Raw genomic sequence first — 17444 nt, 5'->3', positions numbered from 1 at the left:
CAGGGTCTGTCCACCGTGGGGCAGAATCCCAACGGAGGGGCCCAATAGAGGAACTGGCTCCTGGGAACGTACTGCGGTGGGTGCAGGCCTCTAATGGGGCAGGAGCCCTGGGCGCCCTCTTGTGTTGCCTCCTCACCGTCCCCACATCTCCCCCCTAGAACAACCAGCTGGAGAAGATCTACCCCAGAGAGCTCTCCCGACTGCATCGGCTGGAGACACTGAACCTCCAGAACAACCGCCTGACTTCCCGAGGTGAGGGATCGCCCAGGGCTGGGGGCTGGGACCCCAGGCAGGAACCTAGGTGCCTATGGGGAAAGGCCCGCCCTGCAGACCCTGGCATGTGGGAAAGAGCAGGCCTGGGGTGGTCTGCCCTCCAGATCCATGGCAGATGCTCCCTGTGGTTGCCTAACAGCCACCGCTGGGTGTTTCTGAGACCGGGTGGTCTGATCAAAGGAGAGGCTTCAGAGCAGCTCAGACTCCAGTGTCTGAGGAATCACAGAAGGCCTTTAGAATCAAAGCGTGTAGAATCCTGAAATTTTAAAAGTTTTTTTTTTTTCTGGTGATGAAAATAGTTTTTAATTATAGTAGAAAATTTGGAAATATAGAAATTAGAATACAAAAAAACCCACTCATTATCCTGCCACTGCCACCTGAAAAGTGAAAGTGAAGGTCGCTCAGTCGTGTCTGACTCTGCAACTCCATGGACTATACAGTCCATGGAATTCTCCAGACCAGAATACTGGAGTGGGTAGCCTTTCCCTTCTCCAGGGGATCTTCTCTACCCAGGGATTGAACCCAGGTCTCCTGCATTTCAGGTGGATTCTTTATCAGCTGAGCCACATGAAGTTCATCACTATTGACATTTTGGTTTATTTCTTTCCATTAAAAAAGCATAATTTATACACCATAAAGTTTATCCAACTTAAAGGTATAATCTGATGAGTTTTTATAAGTTTATATGTTGTACAGCCATCACCACAATCCAATCCAGTCCTTTTGGTTTGTGTTTTTAATTCATAGCTGTACTTATAGTATCGATACTATAACTGTTATAATTGCTTTGTTTCACTAAGCAGTTAGCTCAGCAGCATTTTTCATGTTGCTGAAAACTCTCCACAGCCATTATTTGACACAGGGTATTCCACAGAGGGATGCCGCGCAGTTTATGTAACTGTTCCCTCTTGTTAGATACTTGGGTGAGTCCCAGCATCTGAGGGTCTGGGAGCTCAGAACCGAGTGTCAGAGGCCGACCTCAGGACTGGAGAAGGGCCATCCTGGCTGGGCTCCCGGTGACAGCCGGCTTCTGACAGCACATCTGCCAGATGGGGCAGGAGAGGGCCAGGTGCAGGGCGGGGGTGAGAGGGGGCTCAGAAGCCATCGCCCTGCCCTACCCTGCCTGGGGCTGGGTGTGAAGATTCTCTCTGACCCTCTGGAGCTGTCCCCAGGGGCACACTCCTTCTTGGCAGCTCCTCTGCCCTGTGGCCTGATCTTTTGGGTGCCCATGCCTACCCAGGCTGCCCTGAGAAGGTGAAGGATCAGCCATCTCTCAGCGGACGCTTGCCATCTGCTCCTCTGAGCCTGAGCCTCTGAGAGCAGGGCTGGGGGTGGGGTGGCACTGGGCAGGCCTGTCGGGACTGGCTGTGTAGGGCCAGAGCCACGTGTGCCCCGGTAGGGCCGCCCTGGCCTGGCAGGCGGGGTGGGTGTGGGGTGGTCAGTGCTCAGTGCTCCCCTAGCGTCTCCTTCACCCAGGGCTCTGACCGATGCCTGTCCTTTGAAGGGCTCCCGGAGGAGGCATTTGAGCACCTGACCAACCTCAATTACCTGTACCTGGCCAATAACAAGGTGAGGGGCCCGCAGCAGGGCAGGGCGTCTGGGGCTGAGCTCAGGGGACTTTCACCAGGGCCTCTTTTGGGCCAGCTGCTGGGTTCCTACTGGTGCTCGGACACAGTCCAGACCCCGCACTTTAACACAGGGCTTCAGAGTGGTCAGATGATGACTGAGGCCAAGGCCTGCATCGGTGTAGTGGGCTGAGAGCTCATCCCCACGGGGAGGGGGCATTGGAGGGCTTCCTGGAGGGACCGCACTTGGAGGGCCATGAAGGGTAACGGGATTGCAACCAGAGGCCTCAAGGGGGAGGGCGCTGCCGTAAAAGGGACAGCATGAGTGAAGGTACAAAGGCACTCAGCCTCGCAATATTCGAGCCATCCCAGGGCTCTGTCCTGGCCCTTCTGTCTACACTCCTAAGGTGACTATCTCCTCCTTGGTCTATAACACCCATCTACATCAAGGCCATGTCCAGAGGTAGTCTCCAGGCTTTCCTCTACTCCCATGGGAGACTCAAAGATCCAGCTGCCTCCTCAGCATCTTCCCTGGATGTTTGATGGAAATAGAACTACCCGCGCCCCATCTCTGGAAGGGGCATCTCCAACCACCTGCAACGCCACTGGTCAGAGCCATGGGTCCAGGAGCACTCAGCCACGTCTGCTCTCTCTACAGCTCCCCAACTTCCTGTGCTGCCCACCAGCACAGGACAACCCACCTTCTCCTCTGTGGCCCTTCTCCTCAGAGCAGCCAGAGGGGCTTTTCAAAATCTTGCCCCACCCTAGCTCTATACTGTCCCCTCCCCACTTAAAACCCTCCCAACGGCTTCACCCTCTGCCCAGGAAGACACCCACACGTCTCCTTGAGGCCTGCTGACCTGTGTCCCCGGCCCTCCTGGCTTTCTTAACTCATCTCCCCACTGGCTCCCACCCCCAGAACCTGGCGGATCCCCCCAACATGGGCCTCTACTCACTGTCCTTTAGACGTTCATCGTCTCCAGTCTGTTTGAATTCCCAGCACAGCAGTGATCACTCTTGAAGCTTTTATTCCTTGTGTATCATCTTCTCCACTAGGATGTAAGCTTCTGGTGTGGGTGGTGTGGGCAGGGATCTGTGTCTTGTTCCCTAGGACATGTCCAGGGCCTGGAACTCTGCCTGTATATTGCGGATTTCAGGGAGTACTGTCGAATAAATGAAGGGTGGATACCGTGGACTGGGGCTGAAGAAACATGGGTGCTCACTGTGCCTGCACAGAGGGCCAGTGTCAGGGGGCAGTGAGGGATGAGGCCAGGAGAATGGGCAGGGCAGGGGACAAGATGGAGAGATTTAAATGGCAAGCTCAGGACTATGGGGAGCCATGGAGGTTCTGGTTTTTTTATTGGGAACTTTAGAAAGATGGCTCTAGTCACGGAGAGGAGACAAACTGAAGGGGCTCAGATGAGCAGCAGGCAGTGTGACTCCATGCTGGCCTCTCACCCTCCACTGGTCTTTCTACCCCAACTCTTCCCTTTCCAGCTGACCTTGGCACCCCGCTTCCTGCCAAATGCCCTGATCAGTGTGGACTTCGCTGCCAACTATCTCACTAAGATCTACGGGCTCACCTTTGGTCAGAAGCCAAACTTGAGGTCAGAGGTCAGAGGGGGACCCTGGGCTTAGGTTGGGGAAAGGGGAGGAAGCTGAGGCAGAGGCTGCAGGCCCAGAGTGGGGTACAGGCAACCCAGAGAAGAGGGACGGACAGTGCATGATGCCCCATGCTCAGGGCTGAGGTGACAGACACCCAGGGCTGCAGGGGCACAGGGTCTGGAGGGCTGACCCCTAAAGGAGGAGAAGCAGTCAGTCCAGAGGTGAGGACAGAGGGTGGTGTCTGGGGAACTGTGGGGAGCAGGTGAGGGTATTTCCCTCCTTGCCTAGCCCCCGGGAAGGAAAGCCTCTTCCAATAGGCAGAGCTGCTCTGGGTGAGGCCCCACAGCACAGGTATGTGAGCGGGGGTGGGGGTGGGGTGCTGGGGAGGAGAAGGTGCTGACAGCCTCAGATGCCACTCTGTCCCTGAATCTGTCACCTCGATTCTCTCCATTCCCCAGAGAAGCCAGTGCTGCTGTGTATGGCTCTGTCCCACAGATGAGGAGACTGAGGCCCAAGAGAGGCCATACAGCAAGGATGAACTGCATTGCCTATGAACTTCTCTTATTCGTTGTCTTCTCTCCTTGTAGTATGTTAGCTCCACGAGGGCAGGGACTTGTTGGTTCTGTCCACTGCTGTATCTTTAGAATCTGGAACAGTCCTGGCACATAGGGACACTTACTGTATGCTTGCTGAATGAATGAGGGGTCATCTCCTCTGAACCCAGATTCTGTGCTGGGCACTGGGGACAAAGAGGTGACAGGGACAGGCTCCATTCTCGAGCGGTCCCACAGAGCTCAGAGCCAGCTGTGTGGACAGGCAGGGACTCCAGGGCTGCAACACTTGGGGAACAAGTGAGAACCGTGAAGGTTATGGAGAAGCAGGGACTGGGGATCGGGAAGTCTTTTTCTTCCACTAACTTGTGGGGTGGTTCCTTCATCCCCTCGGCTATGTAGGGGGAACTGGATTTGGTGGAGTCTGAGGTTGTTGAGATGGGAAGAGGGTGCCCTGGGCCACAGGCCCAACCTGAGCAAGGTCTGGAGGCTCACCAGGTGAGCTGGTGTGGGGATGGTTGAGGGACAACCTGAGCCTCGCCCCCAGGTCTGTGTATCTGCACAACAACAAGCTGGCGGACGCCGGGCTGCCGGACAACATGTTCAATGGCTCCAGCAATGTTGAGATCCTCATCCTGTCCAGCAACTTCCTGCGCCATGTACCCAAGCACTTGCCACCCGCCCTCTACAAACTGCACCTCAAGGTGGGAGGGAGAGGGCAGGGAGGAGCACTACCCGAGCAGGGGGAGAGCCCAGGCCCACATGGGCACAGCCGTGAGGCTGCGGGCCCTGGCACGAGCTGGGGGGCACAGAATCCACTGCAGAGAAGCAGATAAAGACCCAGACACCTGGCCGTCAGCCCCACACTGAGTCCTTTAGGCCTGGGCCCTCTCCCCATGGCTCCCCCAGACCCCTCTCCATATCTCATCTCAAGGCTGTGTCCTTGCCCCTTGGCCATCCCTCATGCCCCCTTTCCCACTCTCCCATCTCTCAGAACAACAAGCTGGAGAAGATCCCACCAGGTGCCTTCAGCGAGCTGAGCAACCTGCGTGAGCTGTACCTGCAGAACAACCACCTGACTGATGAGGGCCTAGACAATGAGACCTTCTGGTGAGCCCCTTCCTGGCCTCCGTATGAGCTCTGTGCTCAGGAGGCCCCTACCAGGGCTCACCTGGCCAGGTCCTTGCCCACCTGCCCCTGGCCAGTTTTCTCGGAGAAGGAACTTTAAGGCTTATGCCTTTGCTGACACTTCTGTCGCAAAGAATAGCGCTGTGTAAGTCCTGCCCAAATTCTAGTAAGGCAAGGAAGTGTTTGCAGAGGCTGGCTTCTTGGTGCAAAGTAGAAACTCAAGCATTCTTGTTGAAGGCAGATCTATTTTCAAGCCCAGGGTAGCCTAAAAGGACAAAAGGCTTTAAACAGTCAGTCTTCAAACAAATCCTGTGTCAGAAACCATGCTAGATCCTTCTTTCATCAGTGTATCATTGAGTCAAGCCACTGAGAGGCTGGGGGAGGACTGAGTTCCCCAGTCAGCTAGTGGCAGAGCTGGGATGAGTTAGAGGGAAGTCTCCTGCCACCTCCCTTGGGAGTAATGTTGGAAACAAGTGCCACGTGGGCTCCTGCCCACCGACTTAACCCCCCCACTTCCCTCCAGGAAGCTCTCCAGCCTGGAGTACCTGGATCTGTCCAGCAACAACCTGTCGCGGGTCCCGGCGGGGCTGCCGCGCAGCCTGGTGCTGCTGCACCTGGAGAAGAACGCCATCCGGAGTGTGGGCGCAGGCGTGCTGACTCCCATCCGCAGCCTCGAGTACCTGCTGCTGCACAGCAACCGGCTGCGCGCGCAGGGCATCCACCCGCGGGCCTTCCAGGGCCTCAAGCGGCTGCACACGGTGCACCTGTACAACAACGCGCTGGAGCGCGTGCCCAGCGGCCTGCCCCGCCGCGTGCGCACCCTCATGATCCTGCACAACCAGATCACCGGCATCGGCCGCGACGACTTTGCCACCACCTACTACCTGGAGGAGCTCAACCTCAGCTACAACCGCATCACCAGCCCGCAGGTGCACCGCGACGCCTTCCGCAAGCTGCGTCTGCTGCGCTCGCTGGACCTTTCCGGCAACCGGCTGCACACCCTGCCGCCTGGGCTGCCACGCAACGTGCACGTGCTGAAGATCAAGCGCAATGAGCTGGTCGCCCTGGCGCGTGGGGCGCTGGCCGGTATGGCCCAGCTGCGAGAGCTCTACCTCACCAGCAACCGGCTGCGCAACCGGGCCCTGGGACCCCGTGCCTGGACCGACCTCTCGGGTCTGCAGGTAAGGGGCCAGGGCCGTGCCCATACAGGGTACTACTGGTCGGGCTCCCCTGAGCCCACCCATCTGCTGGGCCCGGGTGAGCGGGGAGCAGGCAGGCAGGGCCTCTAGAGAAGGGCCTGCTGGGCAGCCTGGGCATTAGGGTATGGAGCCTGGGCCATGCCAAGTGTCTAGGCTCATGGTACAGCAGTGCAGGGCAGAGTTCAGCTGGCAGGCAAGGCAGAGCTTTCCACCTGCAGGGACAGGCTTGAGGAACCCCATAGGGACAAGGGGAGGTCATGGCTGCAGGTGGGGGCTCATTGTCCAGGAGGACTGAAGGACAGGGACAGTTCAGGTAGCATGAGAAAGCAGAGCTCACCCACCTGTGGGCATAGGATAGGTGCCTGGAGAAGGCTGAGCTTGGGGGAGGGGAGGCTGGCAGGTGCCCGAGGTGGGCTAACCTCACCAGGCTGCAGAGTCTAGAGGAGTGAACTTGGGGCTTCTGGGACTGAGACAGGAGGGCTGTGTGGCCATGCGAACTGAGCCTCCTTGGTTACAAGCGAAGCCTCCTGACCCAGTGTAGGGCTGAAAGGGAACTTCATTAAGGAACCTGGGAGGCTCTGCTGTTTTACCAGGCCCCCTCTCCCAAATGTCCTCAGGCCTTGCTCTGCCCTTTTTCGCAAGGCTCTGCTCAAATATCTCCTCTTTGGGAGGTCTTCCTTCACTGCCTGCCACCTTCCTCTGCTTTGTTTTTCTTCATAACCTCTTCCCTCCGACAGTAGGTCATCTGTTTACTTGTTTGTTTTCCGCTCTTCCTGCTAGAACAAGGCGCAGGCGTTTTAGTCTGTTGTGTTCACTGCTGGACCAGGGCCCTGGTTGTGGGAGGCACACAGTACATGCTTGTCAGGGGAGCTGTCAGGGTGGGGATGTCTGAGGGGAGTGCAGGGGAGAGGCCCTGAGGGTGGGAGGCAGGGAGGTGGGGCTGAGCCCCGAGGGTGAGTGGTGGGAGGCGGCTGGTCCTCCAGGAGCAGCCAGGGTCTCCCCCACCCAGAGAGCCCAGCTGCGCGTCAGACACCAGGGTCCAGCCACCTGTGCCAGTCTCTCTTGTGCCACTTCTTAAGGGGCCCCAGCCCCATTGCCCTCTCCTCCACACCGGCTCCTCCTGCTGCATTGGCTAACTTGCTGAAGGGGGTGACACCCACCTGGGTGTCCACAGGAAATGTGGATGCTGCCCTGCCACCCCTTTTTCCATACCGTCTGACCCCCACTGCCCATTGTTACTGAACCTGCCCACTCTATCATGACATCTCCCCATCTCTCCACTTCTCTCCATCCTACTGGTCATATCAGAAGATCAAGTCACCCCCATTTCTTCCTGGACCTCAGCTTCCTAGGAGCGTTTCACTCCTATATTCCACATGCAATCAGCAGGTATCTTGAAAACAAACAAACAAACAAACATGCTCACTGTATACCCACCCAGAACCCTTCTGTGGCTCCCCTTTAGAACCCAGACGAGAATCCTGGCTGTGACCTTCAGCGCCTGGTCTGCCTCTGCTCCCAGCTGAGCTTCTTGGTTTCCCAGATGCCCTGGACTTTGTTTTCACTGTCCCTTCTGCCGGAAGGCCAGTGACACCTACTCACTCATTCATTCTACAAGCTGATACCGAACCCTCACCACATGCAGACCCAGTTCTAGAAATGAGGACCTAGAGGGGAATAAGACAGATCCAGAGTCACTGCTGCTGCTGCTGCTGCTAAGTCGCTTCAGTCGTGTCCGGCTCTGTGTGACCCCATAGACGGCAGCCCACCAGGCTCCCCCGTCCCTGGGATTCTCCAGGCAAGAATACTGGAGTGGGTTGCCATTTCCTTCTCCAATGCATGCAAGTGAAAAGTGAAAGTGAAGTTGCTCAGTCATGTCCGACTTCATGACCCCATTTTCTGCAGCCCACCAGGCTCCTCTACCCATGGGATTTTCCAGGCAAGAGTACTGGAGTGGGGTGCCATTGCCTTCTCCGCACTGCCCTCCTAGAGCTTATCATATACCTAGGACTCAGCTCAGTTGTCACCTCCTCCAGGAAGCCACCAACGATGGGCAGGTTAAATGGCTGTCTGGGTGAGTCCAGTCAGGAGTTGGGTATTTGGTGAAGACCTTCCTCAGCCTGTGGGATCTTTGTTCAAGCAGCTGCTCTCACTGCTCCAGAGCGCCCACCTGTGTTGGCTGCTCCCCCGACCCTGACTGGGCTGGGTTGGGCCCCTCCCCAGCCTCCTTATCTCAGCCCCCTTCCGCTGCCGTCATTGCCAGTGTTGGGACCATCTCCCCTGCCAGCCTGGCTTCCCAGCACAGAGGAAGTGTCTCGGGGATTCCACGTCCCCGTTGGCCACGGGCACTGAGGAGGTCTAGAATGAATGAGGAAGGCCTGGATCCATGTGGAAGGAACCCAATGGGGAGCAGGGAGCCCTGCTGGTAGAGAAGGTAACAGGGAGGCTCCCTAGGGTGCCTGAATCGTGTGCTTCCCTGAATCTGGAATCTGGATTTATGGCCCCCCGTTCCCTGGCCCTGAGCCCCAGCCTGTCAGCGTAAGGAGGGGGCTTGAGATGATGGAAGCCCACCCGTGGCTACACAGGTGTGTATCAGGTTAAGGGTGCTGACAGCCCGAGGTGCAGGCAGTGAGCCAGGCCCGGGCACGTCCAGGTCTCCTTCCTGTGGCAGCTGTGCTCTGCTCCCTGGGAAAACCACCCCATTTCCCTGGCCACGTGCTTCCTGGACTCTAGGCCTGTGGTGGGTCTGACACTGACCAGCCTGGGGCCTGGTTGCCACGCCAGGGTCACCGTGGCCCTTGGATCCTGGCCCTTGGCCCCTGTCCACATGTCCCTGAGGTCCACAAAGGGGCAGCCCCGCCCCCATCCTCATCTGACAAAGCTGGGTTGCGATTTAGACTGGAGGACACCTAGTCCTTGCCCTTCTGGGTCTTTAGTCTCAGGGAGGTGACAGGTATGTTAAGGAGGACGGCCTTTAGCACCCAGACACTGTGGCCGTGAATTCATATGGCCGGGTGGAAGGAGCAAGGTAGGCTAGACGCCAATTAGAACAAGGATTCGGAGTCACAAGCCCCGGCTTCCAGCCTCTGCGGGCCCTATGGCCTGCAATGGATCTCTGAACCTCTCCGAGCCTCTGTTTTCCCGTCTGGAAATGGGGATAGTTATAGAGCCCGCCTCATGGGATTATGAGATTTGAATGCTCCGGGTCAGTGGGAGCTTGGCAAGCTGTCAAGTGTTGTATCTGCCCTGCTCACCCCTGCAGCTGCTCGACATTGCTGGGAATCAGCTCACAGAGATCCCCGGGGGGCTCCCAGAGTCGCTGGAGTACCTGTACCTGCAGAATAACAAGATTAGTGCCGTGCCCGCCAATGCCTTTGACGCCACACCCAACCTCAAAGGGATTTTTCTCAGGTAGGAGGCCCTGCCCCTGCCCCTCAGGGGGCTGCCCAGCTCCAGCAGAGGGGTCAGGGCCCATGGGAACCACTCACAGGTAGAGGTCAGTGCTTGAAGCAGTGCTTCCATTGAGCAGAGCCCTGGTTACATCACAGAGCCCCAGTGAGCTCCTGTTCCCTTAGCTCTCAAGGGTAGAGACAGTCCTGGTCAGGCCTGGTGAGGTTCACTGGTTTGTGAAAGGGCTTTGGAAACTTTAAAAAGCAGAACTTGTGGGCATTCCTGATGTTCCTATGGCAGGAAGGGACCACAGAGAGCATCTCCCCAATTTACAGCTGGGAAAGCTGAGGCCCAGAAAGCACAGGTGACTGCTATGTCCACAGCCAGACAGGCTGGGCCTGGGCCTCAGACCCAGGATAGCAGATGATCAGGTCATCGCTGGGTTCTGGGGGTTTAGGATGATTCAGGGGACCCAGCTCCCCAAGGAGAGCAGAACCAGAGTGGTTCTTCCCACCATCCCCCCTCCAAGCCAGACAGATCAGAGAAAGGCAGCATGTGCACTCCCAGGGGCTTTGTGGCCCAGAAGGCTCAGGCTGGGTGACATCAGGGTGCAGTGTGACCTATGCCTCGGCTCCTGCAGGAGACTAAGGTACAGAGAGTTGAGGGGGCCTGAGATCAGAGCCCAGCCTTCCTCTTCCCAAACATGTGTCCCCAACCCACTGTGGCCCTGGCCTTTCCTGTGCCCCTCTACACCCAGCACCAAGGTGACTTCAGGCTGGCCACAGAGCATCCTCAGACCTCCAGGTTAATGCCAATGGGCAGGCAGGGAGGACTTACCTGTGTCTGCCACCCACCCTCAGATCATAGTAAGAGCATGTACGGTGGAGGCCTTCTCTCCTCTGTACAGGGTCACCCTTCCCTGCTGCAGTAGCCACACAGAATACCTTGAGCTCCCTGTGATGGCCTGGACTCCTAAGCCCCCTTCTTTTGTGCTTGCTGCCTGTCTTCCTGGATGGCCTGTCCCTTCCACCCCCCTTCTGGACTGGGTCACTGTGGGGACACTGTTCAGCTAATGGCACAGACTTCACGTGGGTGCCCTGCACAGGTTTAACAAGCTGGCCGTGGGCTCCGTGGTGGAGAGTGCCTTCCGGAAGCTGAAGCACCTGCAGGTCTTGGACATAGAGGGCAACTTTGAGTTTGGTGACGTTTCCAAGGACCGGGGCCGGTTGGAGAAGGAAGAGGAGGAGGAGGAGGATGACGACGAGGAGGAAGAGGAACGGCGATAGTGACTGGGTGGACGGGATCTGACACAGGTGGGTGGTCTGTGTGGGCTCCCTAGCCTGCTGCACCACATTCCTGCCCCTGACCCCAGTCTAGAGTCTTTCTGCCCATTCTCCACCCTCTGTACCCTGCTTCATTGTTCATTTTGCAAATCTGTTAGAGCTCTCAGTGTGCTCAGGCCCTGGGTGTGAGGTTGGGGATGACAGCATGCCAGCGGGAGGCTGGGCCCGTGCCAGGGCCTCCATCCACAGCGATGCGTCCCTGATGGGACACACCCAGGGACTGGGACGGAGGAAGCAGGGGATGGATATGGGGGCCCACAAGGAGGCTACTGCTGCAACCCAAGCCAGAGATGCTGGAGATGGGGAGTGAGGATGCAGACAAACAGATGGGCCAAAAGGAGGTCTGGAGGTGCAGACTTGAGGGGCCCAGCTAGTCCTTCTGGACATTGGGTGAGGGAGAAGACAAGATCCCAGTTCTAGCCTGGAATTCCAGGTGAATGATAATACTAGGAGGAACAGGTCTGGTGAGGGGAATGGTGAGTTTGGAGGGCACTGGGGAGCTGCCCAGGGTGGACTGGCTATTTGGATCTGGGGCTCCAGAGTGAGATCTGGCTGGAGAGGGAGGTCCAGGAATCATAGGCCTTGAAACAGTCCCTGAGGTCTCAAGAGGCTGGAGGAACTCTCCAGGGAGAGAGGAGGGCAGGGGATTGCCAGCTGGAGGGGAGCGGCGGGAGGAAGGGGACAGAGCACCAGGGGACGGAGGCAGAGCTGCAGATAGCCCAGGACAGAGAGCCATCACACACGCACACAGTGCCCCACGTGCACACACTCACACTCACCTAAGCATGCACACAGATGCACAAAACAGACACTCAAACACACACCGCACATGTGCACACACAGACACACTGGCATGTACTTTATTGTGTATTCACAGATGCAGGACAAGCACACCATTATATATACTCATGTGTGCATGCCTGTGAGTATACATACACACATGCTGCCCCAGGCACATATGACCTTGTGTGCACATGTGCACACACATATATACACATGCATGCCTGTTATGCATCCATGCACAGGAAGTGGAAGGAATCAGCTGTGTGAGCACAACTGAGAGACTTATGGAGCTGAGCATGGCCACGGACCCACTGGACTTATCTACAGGGAGGTCACCGTGACCTTGTAGGGAGCAGTTTCAGGGGCAAAGAGGGTGGAGAAAGTGGCTGGAAAGGAGAGGGTTCAGGGATTATAGACAAGTCTGTCGAGAAGTTTGATTGTGAAGAGATGAGTGAGGCTGGTGGTGGGAAGGATGCATGAAGCTCAGGCAGGATTCTGTTCACTCTGGGCCCTTTTTAGGCAACAGAGCTGGTCTGAATGCCAATGGAGAGGGGCCCATGTTGAGGGAGGAGTTAAAGGCATAGGAGAGGAGAGCTGGGTGTAGCCACACCTGTGCAAGCAGGAGGAAGGACTGGCTTGGGCAGGAGGGTCAGTTCTCCAGAGGCTACAGTCACATGCAGGTCAGCGGCTTCGTGGCTGGATGTGAAGTCACACCTGCCCGATGCCTTCTGGTTTCTGTGTGCAACAGATACTCAGCAGACCAGGGTGGGTGTGGAGACGATGGCCAGTTGGATCCATCCATGGCTGAAGTTTTGACCAGAAGTGTGAGACAGGAAGGCAAGGAACAAGGAAACTGAGGGTGCTGGCAAGAGAGAGGCTGCCTTGCAGATGCTGGGGCTCAGGCTGGAAAGGGAAGGGGTGCAGATGGGAGGGGTTGGTCTCCTGGGGGAGGAGGTTGGAGGGTGGGCATGGTGGTGGGGAGTAGCCAGGAGGGGAGGTGTGGTCAGGAGAGATATCAGAGTAAGCTGAGCTGGGGGTCCAGGGGCCACTGGTCACTATTAGGATGTTGAATTGAAGTAAGGTCTGAGACAGAGAGGGGTCTGAGTGGGGTTGAGGATCCTGCGGAGAACATAGGGAGGAGGGAACAGGGGTCTAGCTGATGGCAGAGAGAGGGGTGAGTGTGCTGGGCTTGCTACCTGATTGTGGAGGGTGACCCCAGAGGCAGTGCTTGGGAGTCACCTTTCTTGACTCCTGGGCCCAGGGGCATGAAGACAGAGCCCCTTATCTCCGTGCATTGTCCTTGGGCAGAGCCAGGGGTCAGTGACTGGGGTCACTAGCCATTCAGTGGGGGTGCTGGGGCTCTCGGGAAGGCACTGTGGGTCCCAGGGTAGAGAGAATCTGCCCCTCTGGAGGACATTGGCCACAGTCAGCAGCCCCAAGAGAGGCCAAAGGGGTCCAGAGGTTTCCAGTCCATACCAGGCCCCCAGGAGCACCTCCCAGTGGGCGCCCCCCAACTGGCTCTGGACTCCCAGGGCAACTTTCCCCTGGGCCTGCAGTTGCTTGACCCTGCCAGGGCCCCAGCCCTAATCCCCTTGGCCCCAGCTGGGCTTGGTGGGCAGGTCTGCCTTGGCCTCCCCTGACTTGCCCGCATGTTCTGCAGGACGACAGACCGCTGGAGCCTTTCTACAGCACATGCCTGAGCCCTGCGTGCCCCCACTCTGCCTTGCTCACAGACACTTCCAGCGCAGCGCCCACCAGGCCCCACTCCACACATAGGCTGGACGCAGTCTCCCCTCCCCACCCCTTCCTGCAGTCCATCCACAGCCAGACACCCACACATAGCCAGCTGCACAGCGTCTTCCAAACTTTCCCCTGTCGGCCCCACACTCAATGCTGCCCTCAGTCCCTGGGTCCTACAGATGAGGCAAAGGGTCTGACCAGCCCCAGCACTCATGGGTACCTGCTCCCTGCCCTGTGGACACATGTACACACACACACACACACACACACACACACACACACATCACATGCAAATAGCTCTTCTTGGCCTCTGCCACCAACAGCTCTTGCCCCAGCCAGAAATGGCCAGCTCGCCGTCTGTCTGTCTGCCCCTTCCGTCTGTCCCCTGGAGAAGACACAGAGTTATCTCCATGCTGTCTGCGGCCAGGTGCCTGCACCCTCTGGAACTCAGACTGGGTTTTCTTCCTTTCTCTCCATTTGGGGAAAAGAACCTTCAGGACTGCTGCCTTGGCCCACCGGTCATGCTCCCCAAGGCCGGGGCAGTCATTCCCTGCCAGGCCCTGGCTGGGCCCAGACACAGCTTTGCTGGATGAGCCCCACTGAGGCCAGAGGGAAGGTCTGAGGCTGCTGAAGTCTTGGGCTGGAGCTCGGCAGAGGTGGCGGGGCTAGGTGGAGCAAGAGCGAAGGGCCCAGCTGCACCGATGAGAGAACTTTTTTATTCTTTGGGCCTGAGGGGGGTTCTGGGTGCCTTTTTTTTAAAATTCTTTTTTAAGGAAAAAAAATGATAAAAACTTCAAAGCTGATTTTTCTTGTTACAGAAAAACTAATATAAAAGCATTACCCCTGTCTGGCAGCCTGTGGCCATGTCTGTGTGTGCTTCCTGCCAGGTGCTGGGCTCAGGCCTGGCCGCCGGGCAGGACCCAAGCACTTCAGCACCTTCTGACCAGCAGGAGTCAGCGCAGAGTTCAGTTCTGGGGGCCCACAGAGTCATCACATAGAAAGAAGTCCAGTGACGCAGGGTTTAGGTGAAGGTGAGGTGGCCTGGAGGCACGTGCAGCCCCTCAACTTGGTGGGGGTCAACAGCTTGGGCCGGGACCACCACACAGAGCCTGTGAGCCCACTCTGTGCTCCCGAGGGGCTGAGCATCCAGGTAGAGGACCTGCAGGCTTTGGGCTGCTCAGAGCTCCTGGGCACTGTGTGGGCATGACTGATGGGGTCCGTCCCATAGCAGACGCTGGGATGTGAAGAGGGCTGGAGGCAGGCCTGGGAGCTGGAGCAGAACCCACCTCAGGGCCTTGGTCCCTTCAGGCTTGCCCAGAGGTGGCAGACTAGCCCAGTGTGTCACCATCACCAGTGGGGCCAGAGCTGGGCCAGAAGACAGCCCCCAGCTCAGAGCAAAGAAGAACATCTGCCAGGCAGAGCTGCCCCACAGTGGATCACATGCCCCGGAAGGGGTGGCCCCCCACCACTAGAGGTGTGTAAGCATGCTGCTGTTGAGCCCAGTAAAGAGCAGCTTCCTGACCCGTATGGAGCAGACACCATTGCTCAAAGAGATGTGCCACAGGAAGGGGGCCAGTAAGGCAAGCCACACCATGCAAAGAGTTAGCTGGACATTTGATCTGTCATAGGTGATTAGGCCTTAAGGAAGGAAGGATGCTCCCAAGGTGGATTCTACAGCCTCTAGCCCTATAGTGAGAAGGAGAGCCTAGGGCCCTTCCTGGACTCTTCAGACTATGACTCTGGGAGGAAGATGGAGGTAGTTCAGGAGTGGGGCCTGGGAGGCAGGTGGCTGTTTTTGTTCAGCCGACTCTGGGCGACCCCATGGACTGCAACATGCCAGGCCTCCCCATCCTTCACTGTCTCCTGGAGTTTGCTCAAACTCATGTCTATTGAGTCAGTGATGCCGTCCTACCATCTCATTCTCTGTTGCCCCCTTCTCCTCCTGCCTTCAATCTTTCCCAGCATCAGGGTCTTTTCCAATGAGTCGGCTCTTCGCACCAGGTGGCCAAAGTATTTGGAGCTTCAGCTTCAGCATCAGTCCTTCCACTGAATATTTAAGACTTGATTACCCTCCTGATTCTCCCATCCCCTCCCCCAGCTTCATGGGCTCCATGGTGCAAAACCCTGGGGCTGTATCTTCTCCCCAAAGTGCATCCAGAGCAGGCTGTGGGTCTTCTGTGTCCCCTGCGAGCCTCCTGGAGACACTGTGAGGCTGAAGAGAGCAAGGGAAGGAGAGTCTGAAAACTTCTTGGGCACATCCCCTGCTTAAAGCAAAGCATTCACAGATGGGAGCCAGGCTGGCTGAAGAAGTGTGTTTCTTTTGTGAGGACTGACCTCAGGGTCCTGCCTGTAGAACCCAGGCTATGAGCAGAGTGGTCTGTCCACACCGTGGTTCCCGGGCAGCCCAGCATGTGCTCTGCTTCCTTCATGTAATGGCTCAAGCAGGCCTGTCCTCACTCTGGCCACCAGGACAGGCTCGTCCACACTCTGGCTGCCCAGGCAGGCCCGTCCACACACTGACAGCCCAGACAGACCTGTCTACACTCCAGCTATGCAGACAAGGCTGTTTACATTCCGGCTTCCTGGACAGCCCCGTCTGTACTCGGACTGCCCAGACAAGCAAGTCTGTGCTTTGCCTGTATTAACCCAATAAAGAAATGCTGGTTTGGGTATGGTCACTAAGCCTACAAGATTTGAAAAACAAAATACCTTTATTTAGTTAACACTGAACTTGCAAACACAGAAAGGAGTAGAAAATCTAACTCCTCTTCATCACATGGGCTTTGGGGCGGGGGTGGGGAGAAGGCTGACCCCAGGGCCATCTGGGCAGCTTGACTGAAGCATCCCAGGTGAGTCTGTGTCCCCAGTCCTGGCTGGCTCACCTGTCCAGTGAGAGACTAGCTCGGGGGTTTCTAGGGGCCCTGAAGCTCTGGTGAAGACATCTTCATCTCCGCATCAGATGAGTGCTATGAGACAGAACTGCTAGGTCAGGAGATGGGATGGGCTGTGGCACGTGGAAGGCAGTGGGTCTCGGCTTTAGGCTGGGCCCATCCTTGGGGAGAGCTGTTGGTCTGAGGCCACGTGTTATGGGGCTGGGTGGGGGCGGGCCTGGGCTGGGACACAGCTGGGGCAGAACCAGGACAGTGCTATGTCTTCGTAAATTGAAAGCAGTGGTGGCTCTGGGGCTCCTGGAAGGGGCAGAGCCTCCTTCTCGGCATCTGACCCTGCAGCCATCCCTGTCCTCTGGCAGGGAGTGGCCAGGGCTTGAAAGACTTGAACTAGAGTCCTAGTCCTGATATCACTTGTTCCAAGAACTGGGGCAAGTGTTTTCAGCTTCCAGAGCCTCAACTTTGTGATCCAGAAAGTGGGGACCATACCCCTGCCTGCCACCCGCGCAGGCCAACCCAGTGGAAATATCACAGTCGGGGCTCAGGCTACTCCTGCCTGTAACTCTCCAGCTGGGAGCCCCACGTGCAGTCTTTCCCCTTTCTAACACTCCACTTTCCATCAAGTGGAGCCCATTCTGGACCCTCAAGGGTGGGGAGATAGTGTGAGCCTGACCCTTGTGCTCAGGAAAGTAGTGAATTGAGATCCTGCCCTTGGCCCCTAACACTGGAGGACTTCCCCAGGCCCTGTAGCTCCTCAGGCTCAGACATTGGTCTCAAGCTCGCTGATCTCAATGGTGCAGTGGTCCAGACTGGTGGTGGCTGGTTCCTCATCCTGTTCCACCTGGACGGGGACGTGGTGGGGACAGGAGGGGCCCAGGGTCAGCTCTGCGGCCTCAGCCACGCTCTTCACACAGCCATTCTGCTGGGTTGCCACGATCTCCTGGAGGCTCACAGGCTTGGTCTCACAGGGCAGCAGTTT

The 17444-nt window shown here is 57.3% G+C and overlaps 2 protein-coding genes across 3 annotated transcripts in view; one reads left to right on the top strand and one right to left on the bottom strand.

Annotated features, from left to right (window-relative positions):
• PODN (podocan) overlaps positions 1–16255 on the top strand; it is a 25165-nt gene extending 8910 nt beyond the window's left edge. For both annotated transcript variants that reach the window (XM_040231163.1, XM_040231164.1), the window contains exons 3-11: positions 159–252; positions 1778–1842; positions 3336–3445; positions 4542–4698; positions 4989–5104; positions 5646–6303; positions 9584–9732; positions 10817–11024; positions 13498–16255. In XM_040231163.1, coding sequence (XP_040087097.1) covers positions 159–252; positions 1778–1842; positions 3336–3445; positions 4542–4698; positions 4989–5104; positions 5646–6303; positions 9584–9732; positions 10817–10997 — 1530 coding nt within the window. In that variant the 3' untranslated portion in view covers positions 10998–11024; positions 13498–16255. The remainder of the gene's footprint in view (positions 1–158; positions 253–1777; positions 1843–3335; positions 3446–4541; positions 4699–4988; positions 5105–5645; positions 6304–9583; positions 9733–10816; positions 11025–13497) is intronic.
• The window catches only part of SLC1A7 (solute carrier family 1 member 7), a 52625-nt gene continuing 49517 nt past the window's right edge, over positions 14337–17444 (bottom strand). The window contains exon 11 of the mRNA XM_040231169.1: positions 14337–17444. Coding sequence (XP_040087103.1) covers positions 17226–17444 — 219 coding nt within the window. The 3' untranslated portion in view covers positions 14337–17225.

This window comes from Oryx dammah, unplaced genomic scaffold (genome assembly GCF_014754425.2).
Source record: "Oryx dammah isolate SB20612 unplaced genomic scaffold, SCBI_Odam_1.1 HiC_scaffold_28, whole genome shotgun sequence".
In the NCBI taxonomy this organism is placed as follows: Eukaryota; Metazoa; Chordata; class Mammalia; order Artiodactyla; family Bovidae; genus Oryx; species Oryx dammah.
The sequence above is the reverse complement of the archived record's forward strand: the minus strand, read 5'-3'. Positions and strand labels throughout refer to the sequence as shown.